Source organism: Ictidomys tridecemlineatus, chromosome 9, assembly GCF_052094955.1.
Source record: "Ictidomys tridecemlineatus isolate mIctTri1 chromosome 9, mIctTri1.hap1, whole genome shotgun sequence".
Taxonomy (NCBI): domain Eukaryota; kingdom Metazoa; phylum Chordata; class Mammalia; order Rodentia; family Sciuridae; genus Ictidomys; species Ictidomys tridecemlineatus.
Genome location: NC_135485.1, coordinates 39,381,680 through 39,395,810, shown reverse-complemented (window position 1 = coordinate 39,395,810; position 14,131 = coordinate 39,381,680). Strand labels below are relative to the sequence as shown.

The window sequence follows — 14,131 nt, the reverse complement described above, 5'->3', positions numbered from 1 at the left end:
TTTTTTTTTCCTGATAACTGTGAAGATATCACCTACTTTGAGGATGGGGGTACCATCTGGTAGGTGGCATCAAAACTAAAGGTGTCTTCTTGGGGCAGAAAGTTCTGTTACACAGAAAACCTCTAAAGCCACATACTCCCTTAAGCCAAGAGACCTACATTATCAAGTTTCAGTTAACATTTTTCTCTAAGACTTCAAATAGGCTTTTTTCTTTTCCTGTACATGCCTTTCTGTAGACTTGAGGGGAGGAGTGGGTAGAAGATGGGGAGAGCACACATCACAAATTTAAAAACCCTGATTCTGTTTCATTTATTTAAATAAATATAAATATAAATTTTATATAAAACTATTCACATATGAAGGGACTTCCAGCAACATGGATTGGAAACTCTCCCCAGGCAAATTTTCAGAAAGCAAGACCTACAGGGTTTAATTTCTAAGTTATTGGTAACCTCATTGATTTCAGTTTAAAATAACAACAAAAATAATGAAGAAACCTGTGTTCTTATCAGGTTCTGAAAAACAGGGACATAGAAATGACATGCACTTTCAAAAAACCCTTTACAGTAGCAAACCAACCCTGTTTTTCTTCTGTTATATAATAAGACTGAGTTGAATTCTAGATTATTTACATTGTTTTAATAAACGATCTATAAACAGGTCAAGAAGGAGATGCGAAGGGTCAGGCCCAGCTTTGAACTCCCATGACTTAGCCTCTAGTTCCTTCTCCAGATGGGACGAGGGCAATGGGCGAGAGTTTTGGCCCCGGGATGCCCTAGGTGTTGGCTACGGGAGCAGCTGGTGTGCGCGGGGCAGGGTTGGGGAGACCCCCTCATAAAGGGGAAATCTCCTTGTCTTCATTAGCGGAGGCTGGGGACAAGGAGTCCTCGTCCTCCGAACGCGCGTAATGAGCTTGGCTACCGACGCACTTGCAGCCCGCGTGACTGTTCCTCTGGGCGCCCTTCCCCTCCTTCTTGTGCTTCACCCGGCGGTTCTGAAACCAGATTTTCACCTGCTTCTCCGACAGGTTCAGGTACGTAGCGATTTCGATCCTCCGGAGTCGAGACAGGTACATGTTGGAAGAGAATTCCCGCTCCAGCTCCAGGAGCTGAGTGCTGGTAAACGCCGTTCTCATCCTCTTGCCATTGGGTACCTGGCTGGTGTCGGAGCCTCCTGCGGACCAGCCAAGAGAAGGCAAAGAGGTAAGGCTCGGGAGAGGTGCTCCCACCCTACGTGCCATCCCTTGGAAAGGACGCCTCTCAAGGACCCACCCCCAACACCTGCTTTGATCCTTCACTCTTTCCCATTTCGTGGCACGTCGTTATTTATTGGAGGAGGAAAGATACGCCCAAAGCCAGTCAAGATCTTTGATGCGTAGGACACAAAGTTAGAGGATTAAAGGGGGTGGGAGCTTGCACTTGTCTGACTGTCTCCTTTGGAGCCTAGTAGAGAGGGGCGCAGGCACAGCCAAAAGCACCGAAATACTTTATCTAGCCGGGACACGGGATGCCATACTTCAGTTCAACATACCCACACACCCACCCCAAACTTCTGCCAATTAACCTCTGCATTCTCCGCAGATATGTGGAGAGTTTGGCAAGCTAACTTGCACCTTTGTGGAACTTCTGGGGATGCCCCACAGTTACACCAAAAGCCCCTCCTCCCTCCCCTTCTCCGGTCTCTCTTCCTCCAGTGGTGGAGGAAAGTTTACTACTGGGAGCACTAAAGGCGCGGCGCGCAGGTACCCAGAGACCCCGCCCTACCCATGGTGAGGCAGTGGAATCTCCGCGGATCCGCCACGTTGTAGGTGGTGGCAGCACAGACAGGTGCGTGATGCTGTGGGTGCCCCAAAGCGGCTGCGGCCGCTGCGGCCGCGGCCGCCGCAGCCGCTGCAGCAGCGGAGCCTGGCTGCTGGGGCTGGTGGTGGTGATGGTGGTGCTGTGGCGGGTGGTGGTGATGATGCGCGTGGCTCACCCGGGGGCAAAACTGCGCATCCCCAGGACCCGAAGAGAACTGGCTCTTGAGCAGAGGCAGGGCCCCGGTGCCCCCTGCCGCCCCGCCGCCGCCCCCGACCCCTGCACCCCCAACCCCTGCGCCCCCGCCACCAGCACTTGCGGGCGCGCGAGAGGAGTGCAGGTGCGAAGTGACGCAGAGCGGGCACACGCAGAAAGCACCGCTTTTGCGGGACGGGCAGCCGGGCCCGGACACCGACATCACCAATGGGGATGGCATGCCCAGCGGGATGAAGAAATCCGGCCCGGGGTGAGGTTCAGGCAGCGAGGGTGCAGGCCGTGAGGAGTCCTTGATGATAAGCGAATCGACATAGAAAGAGCGCGACATGTCGGGAGGGACGAATGGCTGGAGGGCCCGGCTGGCCGCGGCGCCCCCTCCGCTCTTGTGTTCTGAGCTCTGCCCCGGAGCAGCGTGGACGCCGGCGGTCAAGCCCTTGGGGACGCGAAGGTGTCGGCGTCTGGGCCGGGAACAAAGGGGTCCCTGGAGAGGGCTGGTCCTCACGTCCCCCGCCCCGGCTCCCGGGCTCCTGGATTTTATAGCCCCCACCCTGGCACGTGATGCTGCGGAGTACCGCACGGCCCAGGCTCCTCAGCAGCTCCCCACCCTCGGGATAGGCTGCCCGAGTCACAACAGAAGCGGCGAGGAGGGGCGGGCGCGCGGCAGGAAAGAACACGGGGGAGGGGAAGGGGGAGACTTTGCAAAGTGTAGGTTTTGTTAATTTCCCAGGGAGGCCGGCCTCCTTTCCCCTCTTTCTCTATGCTTTTCCGAGAAATCATTGCGCTGCATCTCATCTTCTACCCTACCCCTCTCCTTAGCCTGGACCCCAGCCCAACTCTTCCCGGCGCCCTGCGGCAGAGCGCACCAGGTGGAGACTTCAAGACCGTTTTAATTGGGATGCCCAACGCTCCCGGCTCCTCGGTGTCAGCCGTAACTTCGCCAAAGTGAAGAGTGAGGCCTGTGCTTTGCAGTAGGGTGTGCAGGCAGAGAACTGGCAGCGGTCCTGAGGACACCTGAGGGCAGCTGTGGCCAAGCTCACACCTACCCCTGTTAGCCAGTTTTTGACTTAGTCAAGGTCGTTCAGGTGGTTAGTTCATGGCGGATTAGGTGGTAGCAGTGAGGCTTCCCTCCCAGCTAAGAAGCCGCCAAGCCGCCAAGCATTTTGTTCTGATGTTCTAGAAGATCTAAAAGCCTTTGTACTTAGGGCCCTGCTGGGGTCGCTTATACCAAGGACTCTTCCTTGTGCCACTTTCTACTGAGCAACTATCCCTGCTGGAGAGGGGGTGGTGGTTGTGAAGAGTCATCTTGTTATTTCTCCAAGTAGTTATACTGCTGCATTTCCAGGTCAACCCCTACAAATTCCATCCCAAAGATTTTGGAAAGAGGACCAAACACCAGCCCTCCCGCAAGCTGGGCAGGGGTTGAGGGAAGCCTTTGCTCTAAGTCTAGTGATCACTTGTTCCTCTCATTTTTATTGTTCTTGGACAATGGTCTAGTCTTAACAGGAAGCATTGTCCTTCTGCATCCCCAAATTCTAAAAAGAATGGAGGGGACTGTACCACCTGAGGAATCCTCTCTCTAAACATGAGAAGTAGCTTGGTAAAGGAAATCTCTCAGTGGCGCAGGTCCTTCACCCCCAGCTGCCAGAGAGAAGGCGCTACTAAGACTGGGACACTTGATCTTTGGGGAAACAGCAGTGGCGACAGCTTTTTCTTCTCTATAGAAAAGCAGGTTGAAGTGGGGAGGCTGAGCAACAGCTACAAGTTGGGTCCTTTCCCCAGAATGGCTGACTCCAAGCCTGAATTCACAGAGGTGCCAAGAAACTTAAAGACCGGACTCTCTCCATCTGAGAGAACAAAGTGCCCCCAATACAGGAGAGCACCATCTCTGTCCTGTCTTTCTTCCCTTTCCCGTCTCCGTGACTGTCTTTCTTGCCTGCTGGAGAAGTGTAATTGGGTTGTAGGGACGCCCCGCTCTGGGGAGCCCAGGATTTATGGATGGCAATTAAAGTTTTATGAATTGCAGCTGAGGCTGGTTATTGAGCTATTTGAATGTGATTAGAATTCAATTAGAAAGCGGTTAGTGGACGGTGGGTCTCCAGAGTGTAAACAGACAGCTATTCCAGAAATGTGCTAATCCAACATCTTGTGACAACAATTAAGGAGTCTCAGGGCTTACCGTGGGGCAGCTCAGCTGTAACTACTTTTGTACCACAAGGTTGGCTAGTGCAGCCCTTGTAGACACCCAGCCTCACCCCAGCCCACCCTGGCTTTTGATGGGAGAATCCAGGCAGTCTCCACAATCATTCCAGCCCCAGATTTGGGAAGATTTGGAGTTCAACAATTGAGAGAGGCTTTATGAGAGGGTATTTTTTAAATGGCCTGAATTGTTCAAGTAGGTGACTCCACCCCCTCCTAACCCACCTTCTTGATTCTTTAAAAGTAATAGCTTTTGCTCTCTCTCTTTTTTTTTTTCATCCTTTGGGTGTGGTAGAAGGTTATCCAAGGTCTGTTTGGGGCTGACACTTGTATCACAATATTCCCAGGAATTTTGAGTGTGCTCACAGAAAGAACTCCTTTACTAATGTGCTAGAAATTGTGTTTGTGTGCAGGCCATTTTATTTTAGTAAATCTTAATTATGCAAAAGATTTGAGCATCCCCTTCAAATTATGTCTGACTATGGAAACATTCAGTTTCTAGTACCAAGGAATTTTGAGAAAGGTGAGAGACCTGTGAAATTACTTAGGGCTTCAGAATAAGCTAAGGCTAAAACTAGGACCATATCTGAGAAACATACCCATTTCAGTACTTGGTTAAGTTATTGGATGACAAAGAGCAAGTACTTGGGTATCCCCTGGGTAATCTCTATCCTCTTTCTTTTCTCTAGTTATCTTTGGATTTCCCAGTATCTCCATCTTCCTTTCTTCCATCCCTCCCTCCCTCCCTCCCTCCCTCCCTCCCTCCCTCCCTCCCTTCCTTCCTTCCTTCCTTCCTTCCATCCAGCCCACATCTTCAGAAGCCAGTCTAAAGTATGCCTGTCCTGCATGGTCCTGGACAGCATTGCCACTGGTCCTGGTCAGGTGACTGTTTTCAGGGAACAGCACCCCAACCAGCTCAAAGCAGAAGGGGACCCCATGCTCAGTCAGACAGACCTTTGGCGTGTGCCCACAGTGTTTGCACCACTGCACAATTTTATTTCTCAGTGATTCTGTCCGATAAAATTTCATTGTCCATTAAGTAATCCCCAAAATGAGAGCTCTTATGAGTCTATAATGAGCTCTAATTGCCACGACTTGGGGAGCCACGTGGAAGGATTTATTCGGAATTAAGCAGTTGGGTACAGAGTACAGGCTGTTACCTAAGCCATTACTTTCATAACTCAAGGAGAAAATGAGTTCTTTTAAGGGGAGGGGAAGTCCTTTGATTCTCTCCCTTTTGCTCAGGATGATAGAGGATGGCTTTGTCTTCCTTGACTGCAAGGTCCTGTCATAATCCAGAAGGTAACAAAATTGTTCTTCCCACCTCCTCCTGCCAAGGGCACCCCCACCCTGCCCTCAACTTAGAGAAAACAATCAGCAGTTCTAGAGAGAACACCAGCAGCTGCCTTCTTGTCTCTGGACTCTCCAGTTGCAACCTTGGGTGAGCAGTTTCCTTCTAGCTCAGTCTTGACATTTGAATTTTTAGTTCCAGGTTTCAAAAGATCTTCCAGTACTTTTTCCTACCTCAAAAACGGAACCTGACTTGAACCCCACATTCCCCTCTCACTTCCCTTTTTTCCTAACTCTTTTCGTGGGCAAAGTCAGGGAAAGTAAAGGGTGGAGACTTAGCCTTGCTTATTCAACAGGCCTCAAAAGTTCTGACCTGATGTGCTTAGCAGTTTTGTTTTTGTTTTTTAATCAGGGCTGTAACTTCCACTTTGCCCCTTCCTCTGCATCCTCCCAAGAACTCCCCCCAGTCGGTCCCCAGTCCTTTTTTCTCTCAGTGTCAGCATTTGCCAGTGTGGTTCTCCTGCTCCAAACGGAGGCCGCAAGCAGGGCGGGACAGCCCAGGAGTTGGAGGGGCCGCCTCGGATTTATTTGCTCCTCTTACATTGATTTCATATTAGTTTCCAAAGCGATGAATGATCTCAAAGCTGGGTTTTGTTAGCCGAACACAAACAGGAGACAGGACTTACTTGCCCCCAGCTCCCTTTAATGAGGTCATTATCAAAGCGTGAACAAGTCTATGAATGTTTTATTGAAAGCGCATCGTTAACTTGTATCCATCCTTTTCTCCGAGTGGCATTGTGATATTGCTGTCTGTGGCACATCTTACCCGATATAGCCCGAGATTTCCCCATTCTCTGTAACCAGGCAACCCTTTCTGAATACCCAAAAATTGAAAAGAACCGCTTAGTCTTCAAGAAAGTCCTCAATAATAGTGGAAAAGAACAAAGATCCAGGAGACAACAAAATGCCACAGGGGTGACTTTTCATGAGCAATTATCTCTCATTAATCAGAAGAACAGCTGCAATATTAATTTTCTCTCTTTCTTCCTCTCTTTTCACAGTCCCCAACATTTGAATAATCATAAATTTTGATTTTATGAAGGAGTCACATTTTCAGGGACTGGAGGAAAGCAGCTACCTAGGTGAAGACAAGGAGAAAATGCTCTCGTTTTATTTTATTTTATTTGTTTGGGAAAAGCTGCCAACAAAGCAAAATGAAAAAAATAAATAAGAAAGAAATGCCAGAGAAAACGCACCCCCTCCCTTCTAGATGGCTGCTGAGAATTGGGACTCCTTTCTCCACCCCTTCCTCTCCCCACCGCTCCCTTTTTTCCTCCCCCTGTCCAGACCCATTCCCTAATTCTGCCCTGAGCAGGGTGAAGGGAAATGTCCCCGGCGTCTGGCGTGGGAGTTTCAGCCGGGTTTCTGCCGGTTTAACTTGCAAACGTGAAGCCAAGCGTTGTCGATCTGACCAAAGAGACACTCTTTGGGCGTAACTCGCATTGTGGCCATCAAAAGCCCGCCAGCCTTGGATGAACTGAGACGTGCATTCAGTAGAAATGGGGCGCTCACTTTCCTTTCAGGCTCTGGAGAGGCGATTATTCACAGGACGTGTTGCCACGATAGAAAATGTGGGTCCCCATATAAGGCTGTAACCTGCAAACGAGCTTGCGAGCTTGCGGGGAGTTGAATCTCATTAAAGCTGAGGCTGCAATTAGCAAATACACACTCACAGAGAACTCAAGCTCTTCTTGAAAAGCTGTGGGTCCGATGAAAGAGGGCAGTTGGGAGTTAGTCCCCATATTGCGGTCCTGGCTGAGTAATGGGGGCCCAAGCACCTACAGTCCCTTCAGCACCCCCCCCCAATATTGTTGCTTTTTAATGCATATCTGGGCATGGCCATTCCAGAGAGAAAACAGGCTGCAGGTCCCTTGCTTATGCACCACCAAAAATGATCTTGCTTCTGCCTGGTGCTTATTCAGAGCGGATGAGCTTTTGAGAAACCTGAATTCGCCTTTGTGCTCACCACAGTTTCAAGAGTTCAATTCAGCCAAGAAGAAGGGGGGGGGTCCTGAGAAAGGAGTGAGGAGTTTGACTCAGAATTTCAGGAAAAGCCCAGTCTCCCATTCTCCTCACCCTTGGAACAGAATTTTGATGACTCTGCATGCGTACCACATAACCCCTCTGTTCCCCATTTCACCTTAATTACTATTCGCCCACCCCCAAATCCAGGCATCCTTCTCTGACTCTTAAAGCTCTCCTCTGTCATCAGAATATAATTTATTGAGGGCCTACTCTGTGCCCAGCGTGTGCTAGGCACTACGGGGAGCCTGCCTGAAAAGGCCAAGACAGTATCCAATAGAATATTGTTTCATTTCAGTAACAAAGGCCTGAGGTGGGGAACAATTATCCGGATAATTGAAGCAAATGCTCCACCTCCCTCCCTCCCTAGCCAATTCCCTTGGCCAGTAACATTTTTCACTACCCTTTTCAGGGATACTGGTTTTTGCATGAGAGGGGCATTAAGGATAAGAGAGGGTTGAAGTATTCCCATGCATATCAACTTCACACTTCTTTTGGTCTAAATTTGCTGCCAACATTGAGCTGAAATGGCTGCTTAATTATTGGGATCAAGACAACTTTTTTGTTATTGTTGTTGTTTTTTTGGTGCTACCAAAAAATAAGTGAGCCTTTTGCAGACATTTTGATTTAATGACATGAGGCCAGAACAGTTTCTAATTCCAGGACTGAAAATAACTGATATATACTATCCCCTATCTCCTACCCCTCATCCTGGACTCTGAAGAGATTAATTTAATATCTTAGTGTCTTCTTCAGTCATTTGATAGCTAGAAAGGATGTACTGAACACCTACTATACCCCAGCCTCTAAGCCTGGGGTCCCAGGGGTACCCTGGGAGTTTCCAGTACTTAAACAAATCAACAGATCAACTCAGAGATGACTTGTTACAAAAAGGTCACGGGAATGTAAAAAGAAAAGCCCAAGGAACTCTGGAGTTGATAAAAATGGAAGCCTGAAGTGACATTAAGGGAAGACCTGCAGGATGAGCAAGTGCTGGCCTGGGAAAGGGGGATGGGGAACATGTTCCTGGCCACAAGGCCAGTAACAGTCCCACCTAAGAGCCTTGGAAGAGTTTCTCTTGGTTAATTACAAGAACTGAAAGGACACCAAGGAAATGGAGGAAAATGTCCATTTCTGCAGCTGTGAAATAGGAAAAGGGCCACTGACCTCAAGTTGCTGTAAGGAATTAAGGACCAGCTAGGGTGGTACCTGGTGCCTGGCAAGAGTTCCTAGCTTCTCTTGTTTTTATTGTTATTTGATACCTATAGCTCCAGGGGCCCCTCAGGCTTGGCAGCAACCTAAAAACTGCCCAATCACTCTCAGACCCCACTGCTCCTTTGCTGACCAAGTTTCACTCTGTGAGGCTCCTCCACACCTGGTGCCTGGTGCCTTTGGTTCCTGGGCATATCTTTGTTCTGCAGCCCCATCCCATTCCCCACCACATCAAAGGACCTGGTGTCCTGGCTAACCCCACTTAGGACTATGCCTGAATTTCAAAGCCTTCCTGTGGTCTCCAAGAACTTCCTAGGTTTGCTGCACACCCAGCTGGTTCAGAAAGATGGAAATGGGCACTAGTCAAGTGTATGACAGTCTGCACAGCCAACATTCCTGAGCTTTCATTGTATGCCAGGCCCTGTGCCTTGCCCAATGACCTCATTTAATTCATTCAACAGTCCTATCAGAAAAGGTACCACTACCTTGGCTGTTTTTTTTAAGTAAAGTTTATTTTTTTTAATACCTTTATTTGTTTTTATGTGGTGCTGAGGATCAAACCCAGGGCTCCATGCTTGCTAGGCAAACGCACAACCACTGAGACACAATGCTAGCCCCTTGGCTGGATTTTGGACCCAGAGTCTATTGAAGTTCAAAGACTAACTCAAGGTCATATAGCTAGAGGTGGCAGAGCCAGGACTCAGACCCTGTCTATCTGATGTAGGGGCCTGAACTTTTAAGCATGAGGCAATACTACCTCCAAGTAACAACTGCCATGTACTGAGTACCTACTGTGCATCCAGCAACAGGTTAAGATGAATGCATAATTTTTCAGTGATTCTGACAATAAACAGTTGTTTATTGTCCACTCTTTGGTTATTGTGATTTTCCTACATATTAAAAGTTTCAAGGACAGCATAATGTGGCCCACATAACAGGGCACATACTAGCCATCTGTAATCCAAGCTATTCCAGAGGCCGAGGCAGGAGGATTCCTAGTTGGAAGCCAGCCTGGGCCATTTAGCAAGACCCTGTCTTAAAATGAAAAACAGAAAGGGCTGTGGATGTAGCTCAGTGGTAGAGTTCCCCTGAGTATGATGGGTGGGGGGGCAGGGGTAGAAGGCTCAGAGTGGAGTTAAGATGTGGGTAGGGAACATAATTGTTTTTGTTCACCTATGCTAGAACGTGTTGAGCTCTGAAAAACATTTAGGGTTGATGAAAGCAATACTTTATACTTTTACTTCAAAAGCCTCCATCCCAACTATACATATTTCTGTTGGAGCTTTATCATCAATCCACATCCCCAGTCCTTTTATATTTTTATTTTGAAACGGTCTTTACGTTGCTTAGATCCTTGATAATTTGCCAATGGCTGGCCTCAAACTTTGGATACTCCTGCCTCAGCCTCCCGAGTGGTTTGGATTATAGACGTGCACCACTGAAATTGCTTTTTCGGGTACCTCCCCCAGTTGACTGCAAACGGTACCGGGTCAGAAACTGGATCCGTTTTGTTCATTCTCTGTGTATGTCAGCTTCGCAGTCTGAGCTGGCATTGCTTAGAAGGGTAGTTCAAATTTATTTAATGATTCCTCATTTTATAGACAGGGAAACAAACTCTTGGATACACTATTGGAAGTGGCAGAAGGAGTATTCAGACCAGTTTCCCATGCTGAGACTGTTCATATCTTCTCAGCTGAGCCCACAGCCTTCTGCGACTGTGTCCCAGGCTAAAAGGCACAGATCACTGGAAATCCGGGCTGTGCTGTCCAGACCCCGCGCCAGGCAAAGCCGTGTGAGGCAGAGGCAGAGGCTGCGGGGAGGCTGGAGAGGCCGCTCCCTGTGCAGGGGTAAACGGGCTCGAAGCTGCGGGGTGCTCTCTGAGTGCCTGCTGCTCCCCTTCTCACTCCGCAAGAAGCACAACCTGCTCTTTTCCTCGCGTCTCTCTGTCTCCCTGCTTTTCCTGGCTTATTTCTCAGTGGGAAACCCAAAGAATCTAATCCTTCGCACTGGCCCAAAGCCTGAATACATCCCATCAGCATGGTCCCCAAACGCAGGCGTGCCCAAGCTCGGACCGCGGACCCTTCGGGGCAGGTGCACAAAGCGCGAACCGGAGGGCGAATTCGAGCGAGGCTGTGCGCATGCGTGGGTGTGAGGACCGAGAACTTGAACGCGTCTGTCAAGTGCACATGAAGACTGTGCTTGAGCGTGAGAAAGAGTGCAAAGTGAGACAAGGTGTATGAAGGGGTGTGAAGGGAATGGATGTCTCCGCAAACCTGTGGAGGCGAAGAGTGCGTTGGGAGGAGCAGAAATGTGCGGGACACAAGTAGGGACCTGAGCAGGAGCGCGTACGAACAGGAGCGTGTGAATATATGAATGTGAGGCCAGGAAAGACCGTGCCGAGGAGGGTGTGGGAAGTGCGAGTGGGGTGTGAGTGTGAGTGTGTGACCGACTGCGCCAACGGTAGGAGTGCGTGCTTGCGTGTGAGCGCGCGTGCGTGCGTGGGCCGCGCCTTGCGCCCGCTGCCCGGCTCGGCTCAGCTTCTTGGCAGTGGGAGGTGGCGCAGGAGCGGGCGCCTGCTGAGGCTGGAAACTGGGTCCTCAGAGAGAAGGGAGGAGGCGGGGAGTGTGCCCTGTGCCCTATGTCAAAGCCCAGTGGCAGGGGATCTGGGAGCATTACCCCAGGGTCCCCTCTTTCACCTGCCCCCCCCCCCCGTTTTGCTCTCTTGCCCTGAGGATCACTTTTCTGTTCATCTACTCAAGGGGCATTTATGGTGTGCCTGCAGTGTGCCAGGAGCTCTTTCAATCTCTGGGAAAACCAGAACAGGATAGCTTAGGGTGACTCTTCATGGTGCTTCCACTGGGATTTTGAGTCTTCTGCTTGTGTGTAACTGTTTGGCAGGGTGCCCTTGAGTGATTCAAATGTTGGCTTCTGCCCTCCAACCGTGGAGAAGGTCGCCGAGAAGCTTACACGACAGACAGTAATAACGAGGAGTCAATGCGTGAAATAAGTGCAAATCCATTCCATTTCTACCCCACCCTTAACCCTTCCATTGCACTATTAAGCTTGGGATTTGGAGTTAGGAGATCCTGGGTGTGAATCCCCCAACTGTGTCTTTGATAATAGAAATAATAATGGCACTCTTCTCATAGGGTGGTTGTAAGCATTGGGGCAGGTCATGACATTCTTGGCACAATACCTGGCACAGGGTTAGCACTCATTATACTTAATATCAAATATGCTAAGATAAAGATGTTTCTGGGTCTGATGGAATGTTATGATGAATGTTATGAGCTATATTGCTGGGCTGCAAAGTTTGATTGTCTGTGGATTTAAATTAATTGGCACATTATTACATCCCTCCCTAGCATCAGACTATGATGACTATCTGATGTCTGTTTGTCAATCATTGCTAGTGACTTCTCTCCTCCTGGGCAGATTTTATCAAATGGTATTGACAATGGGAAGGGAAAATCACAATGGGAAGGGAAAAGACTGCAAGAACCCTCAGGAGCTGACTGTTCTTTTAGGCAACTTTAGAGCATTTCCAGTCCACACGTGGCCCATTAAAGTAAAAGGAATATTTTCACAATAACAAAATAAGTGCAGTAATTTAACCTTGGGAGCAAAACTTCCTATTAAATATGACATAGAAAATATGTTTCCTGGTTAGCCATGTACCTTCCTGGAACAAGGTACTGTTATAACAATTGCAGGACATATTTATTTATTATTTTTAAAAGAAGCCTGGGTTATTCAAATTCTTTTTTTTAATGTTCAAACTAGGATTGCAACATAATTTTGTTTTAAATCAAAAAGAACGTCATTAAATATTGGGTTTCTTTATTAAGATTTTTTAAAAATATTTATTTTTTTTTTTTTAGTTTTCGGCAGACACAACATCTTTGTTTGTATGTGGTGCTGAGGATCGAACCTCGGCCTCACGCATGCCAGGTGAGTGCACTACTGCTTGAGCCACATCCCCAGCCCTATTAAGATTTTTTCCAAGGAAAAATGTGTATGAAAAAATATCTTGAAAAGTGTAGTTCTTGATTGTAATATTTAAGTTCTTGAATTTAACAGCAGGAAAGGGGTTCGAATTCTCTGTCTTGCTGGAACATCTCTGTTACTGGTGACTTCATCTTTTGGTCTCAGACCCAAACCCATTGAATCCCTATCCAGATAACCTGTCTCATATTACACCTGGGGAAACTGAGATCCAGAGAGATCAAGCGGTCTAAGTGGGCAGTCCTGCCTAACAGTCATCAAGTAGCAATATCTCAGTTTTGATTCTCTACCCACAGTGTTCACACTTGCAAGAAGATGACTAGGCAACCAGGAGGAGAAAAGAAGGAAGAGTTCGAATTCTCTGTCTTGCTGGAACATCTCTGTTGCTGGTGACTTCATCTTTTGGTCTCAGACCCAAACCCATTGAATCTTCCTTTCTCTTTTCTCACTCTGTACATTTAACCACTGGGAAGTTCAAATGGGTCTGCCTTCAAACATATCCAGAAACCGACCACTTCTTAACATCCCACTACAATTACTGTGGTCCAGACGGCACTACTTCATACTCTCCTAACTGAGCTTCTCCTTCCTCCACTTGCCTCCCCAGTCTGTACCCTAATAAACAGCCAGCAGGGTCCTTTCAAATTAGAAGTCAGAGCAAGATCCAAAGACCTTAAAATGACTAAAAGGCCCTCAGCTACTGGGCTTCTTGCTCCTGCTCCTCTGCTTTCCTTGCTGGTCTAGCTCCCCACTCTGCTGAGAACTCCTCCCCTACAAGCCCATTGTCTCACTTCCTCACCTTCCAGTTGTTTTTGTTTGTTTTGGTACTAGAGATTGAACCCAGGGGCACTTAACCACTGAGCCACATCCCCAGTCCTTTTTCATATTGTACCTAGAGACAGCGTCTTGCTGAGTTGTGTAGGGCCCTTCTAAATTGCTGAGGCTTGGAGTTAGGAGTCCCTCTGCCTCAGCCTCCTGTCCCCCTGGGATTACATGTGTGTGCCTCCACGCCCAGCTACCTTCCAGTTTTATAACTATCTCTTTTTCTCCCCTAGCATTGATCACTTTCCAGTGTACTATATATTGCGGTGAGTTTAAATGTTTCTTGTCTGAATCCCCCTGCTTGAATGAGCTCCTGGAGTTTTGTTCATTAGGATCACGAAGTATTCATGATCTACGCTCAGTCACTATTGGATGTTGGCTTGAGAGAAGAAGGCCAAGGTTCTACGTAGATGCCTAACCATTTGTCTCTCTATGTAGCACTTTAGAGTTTAAGATGGCTCTTGTTAAATTATGTCACTATATCTGATTCGATTTTAAAAAACAGTTACTTC

The 14,131-nt window shown here is 48.2% G+C and overlaps 1 protein-coding gene and 1 long non-coding RNA gene across 2 annotated transcripts in view; one reads left to right on the top strand and one right to left on the bottom strand.

The window, feature by feature from the left end:
• Nucleotides 1-281: 281 nt before the first annotated feature.
• Nucleotides 282-2,550, bottom strand: Gsx2 (GS homeobox 2). Its single transcript, XM_078021299.1, has 2 exons — nt 1,764-2,550; nt 282-1,173 (listed from the first exon to the last, which is right to left on the bottom strand). Exons 1-2 carry the CDS (start codon nt 2,338-2,340, stop codon nt 833-835), a joined length of 918 nt encoding a protein of 305 aa, XP_077877425.1. The 5' UTR covers nt 2,341-2,550; the 3' UTR covers nt 282-832.
• The window catches only part of LOC144366673 (uncharacterized), a 14,306-nt gene continuing 1,026 nt past the window's right edge, over nt 852-14,131 (top strand). Inside the window, exons 1-4 of the long non-coding RNA XR_013425775.1 lie at nt 852-1,826; nt 2,829-5,649; nt 12,674-12,743; nt 13,094-14,131. The exon at nt 13,094-14,131 is cut by the window's right edge and continues 1,026 nt beyond it. This is a non-coding gene — a long non-coding RNA (uncharacterized LOC144366673). The remainder of the gene's footprint in view (nt 1,827-2,828; nt 5,650-12,673; nt 12,744-13,093) is intronic.

What these genes read in the sequence shown, in the direction of transcription:
- Gsx2 (XM_078021299.1), bottom strand. Translation starts at nt 2,340, where the DNA reads ATGTCGCGCTCTTTCTATGTCGATTCGCTTATCATCAAGGACTCCTCA. An exon ending in ATTCCACTGCCTCACCATGG is followed by an intron (nt 1,174 to 1,763) that starts GTAGGGCGGGGT and finishes GCTGGTCCGCAG; the next exon opens with GAGGCTCCGACACCAGCCAG.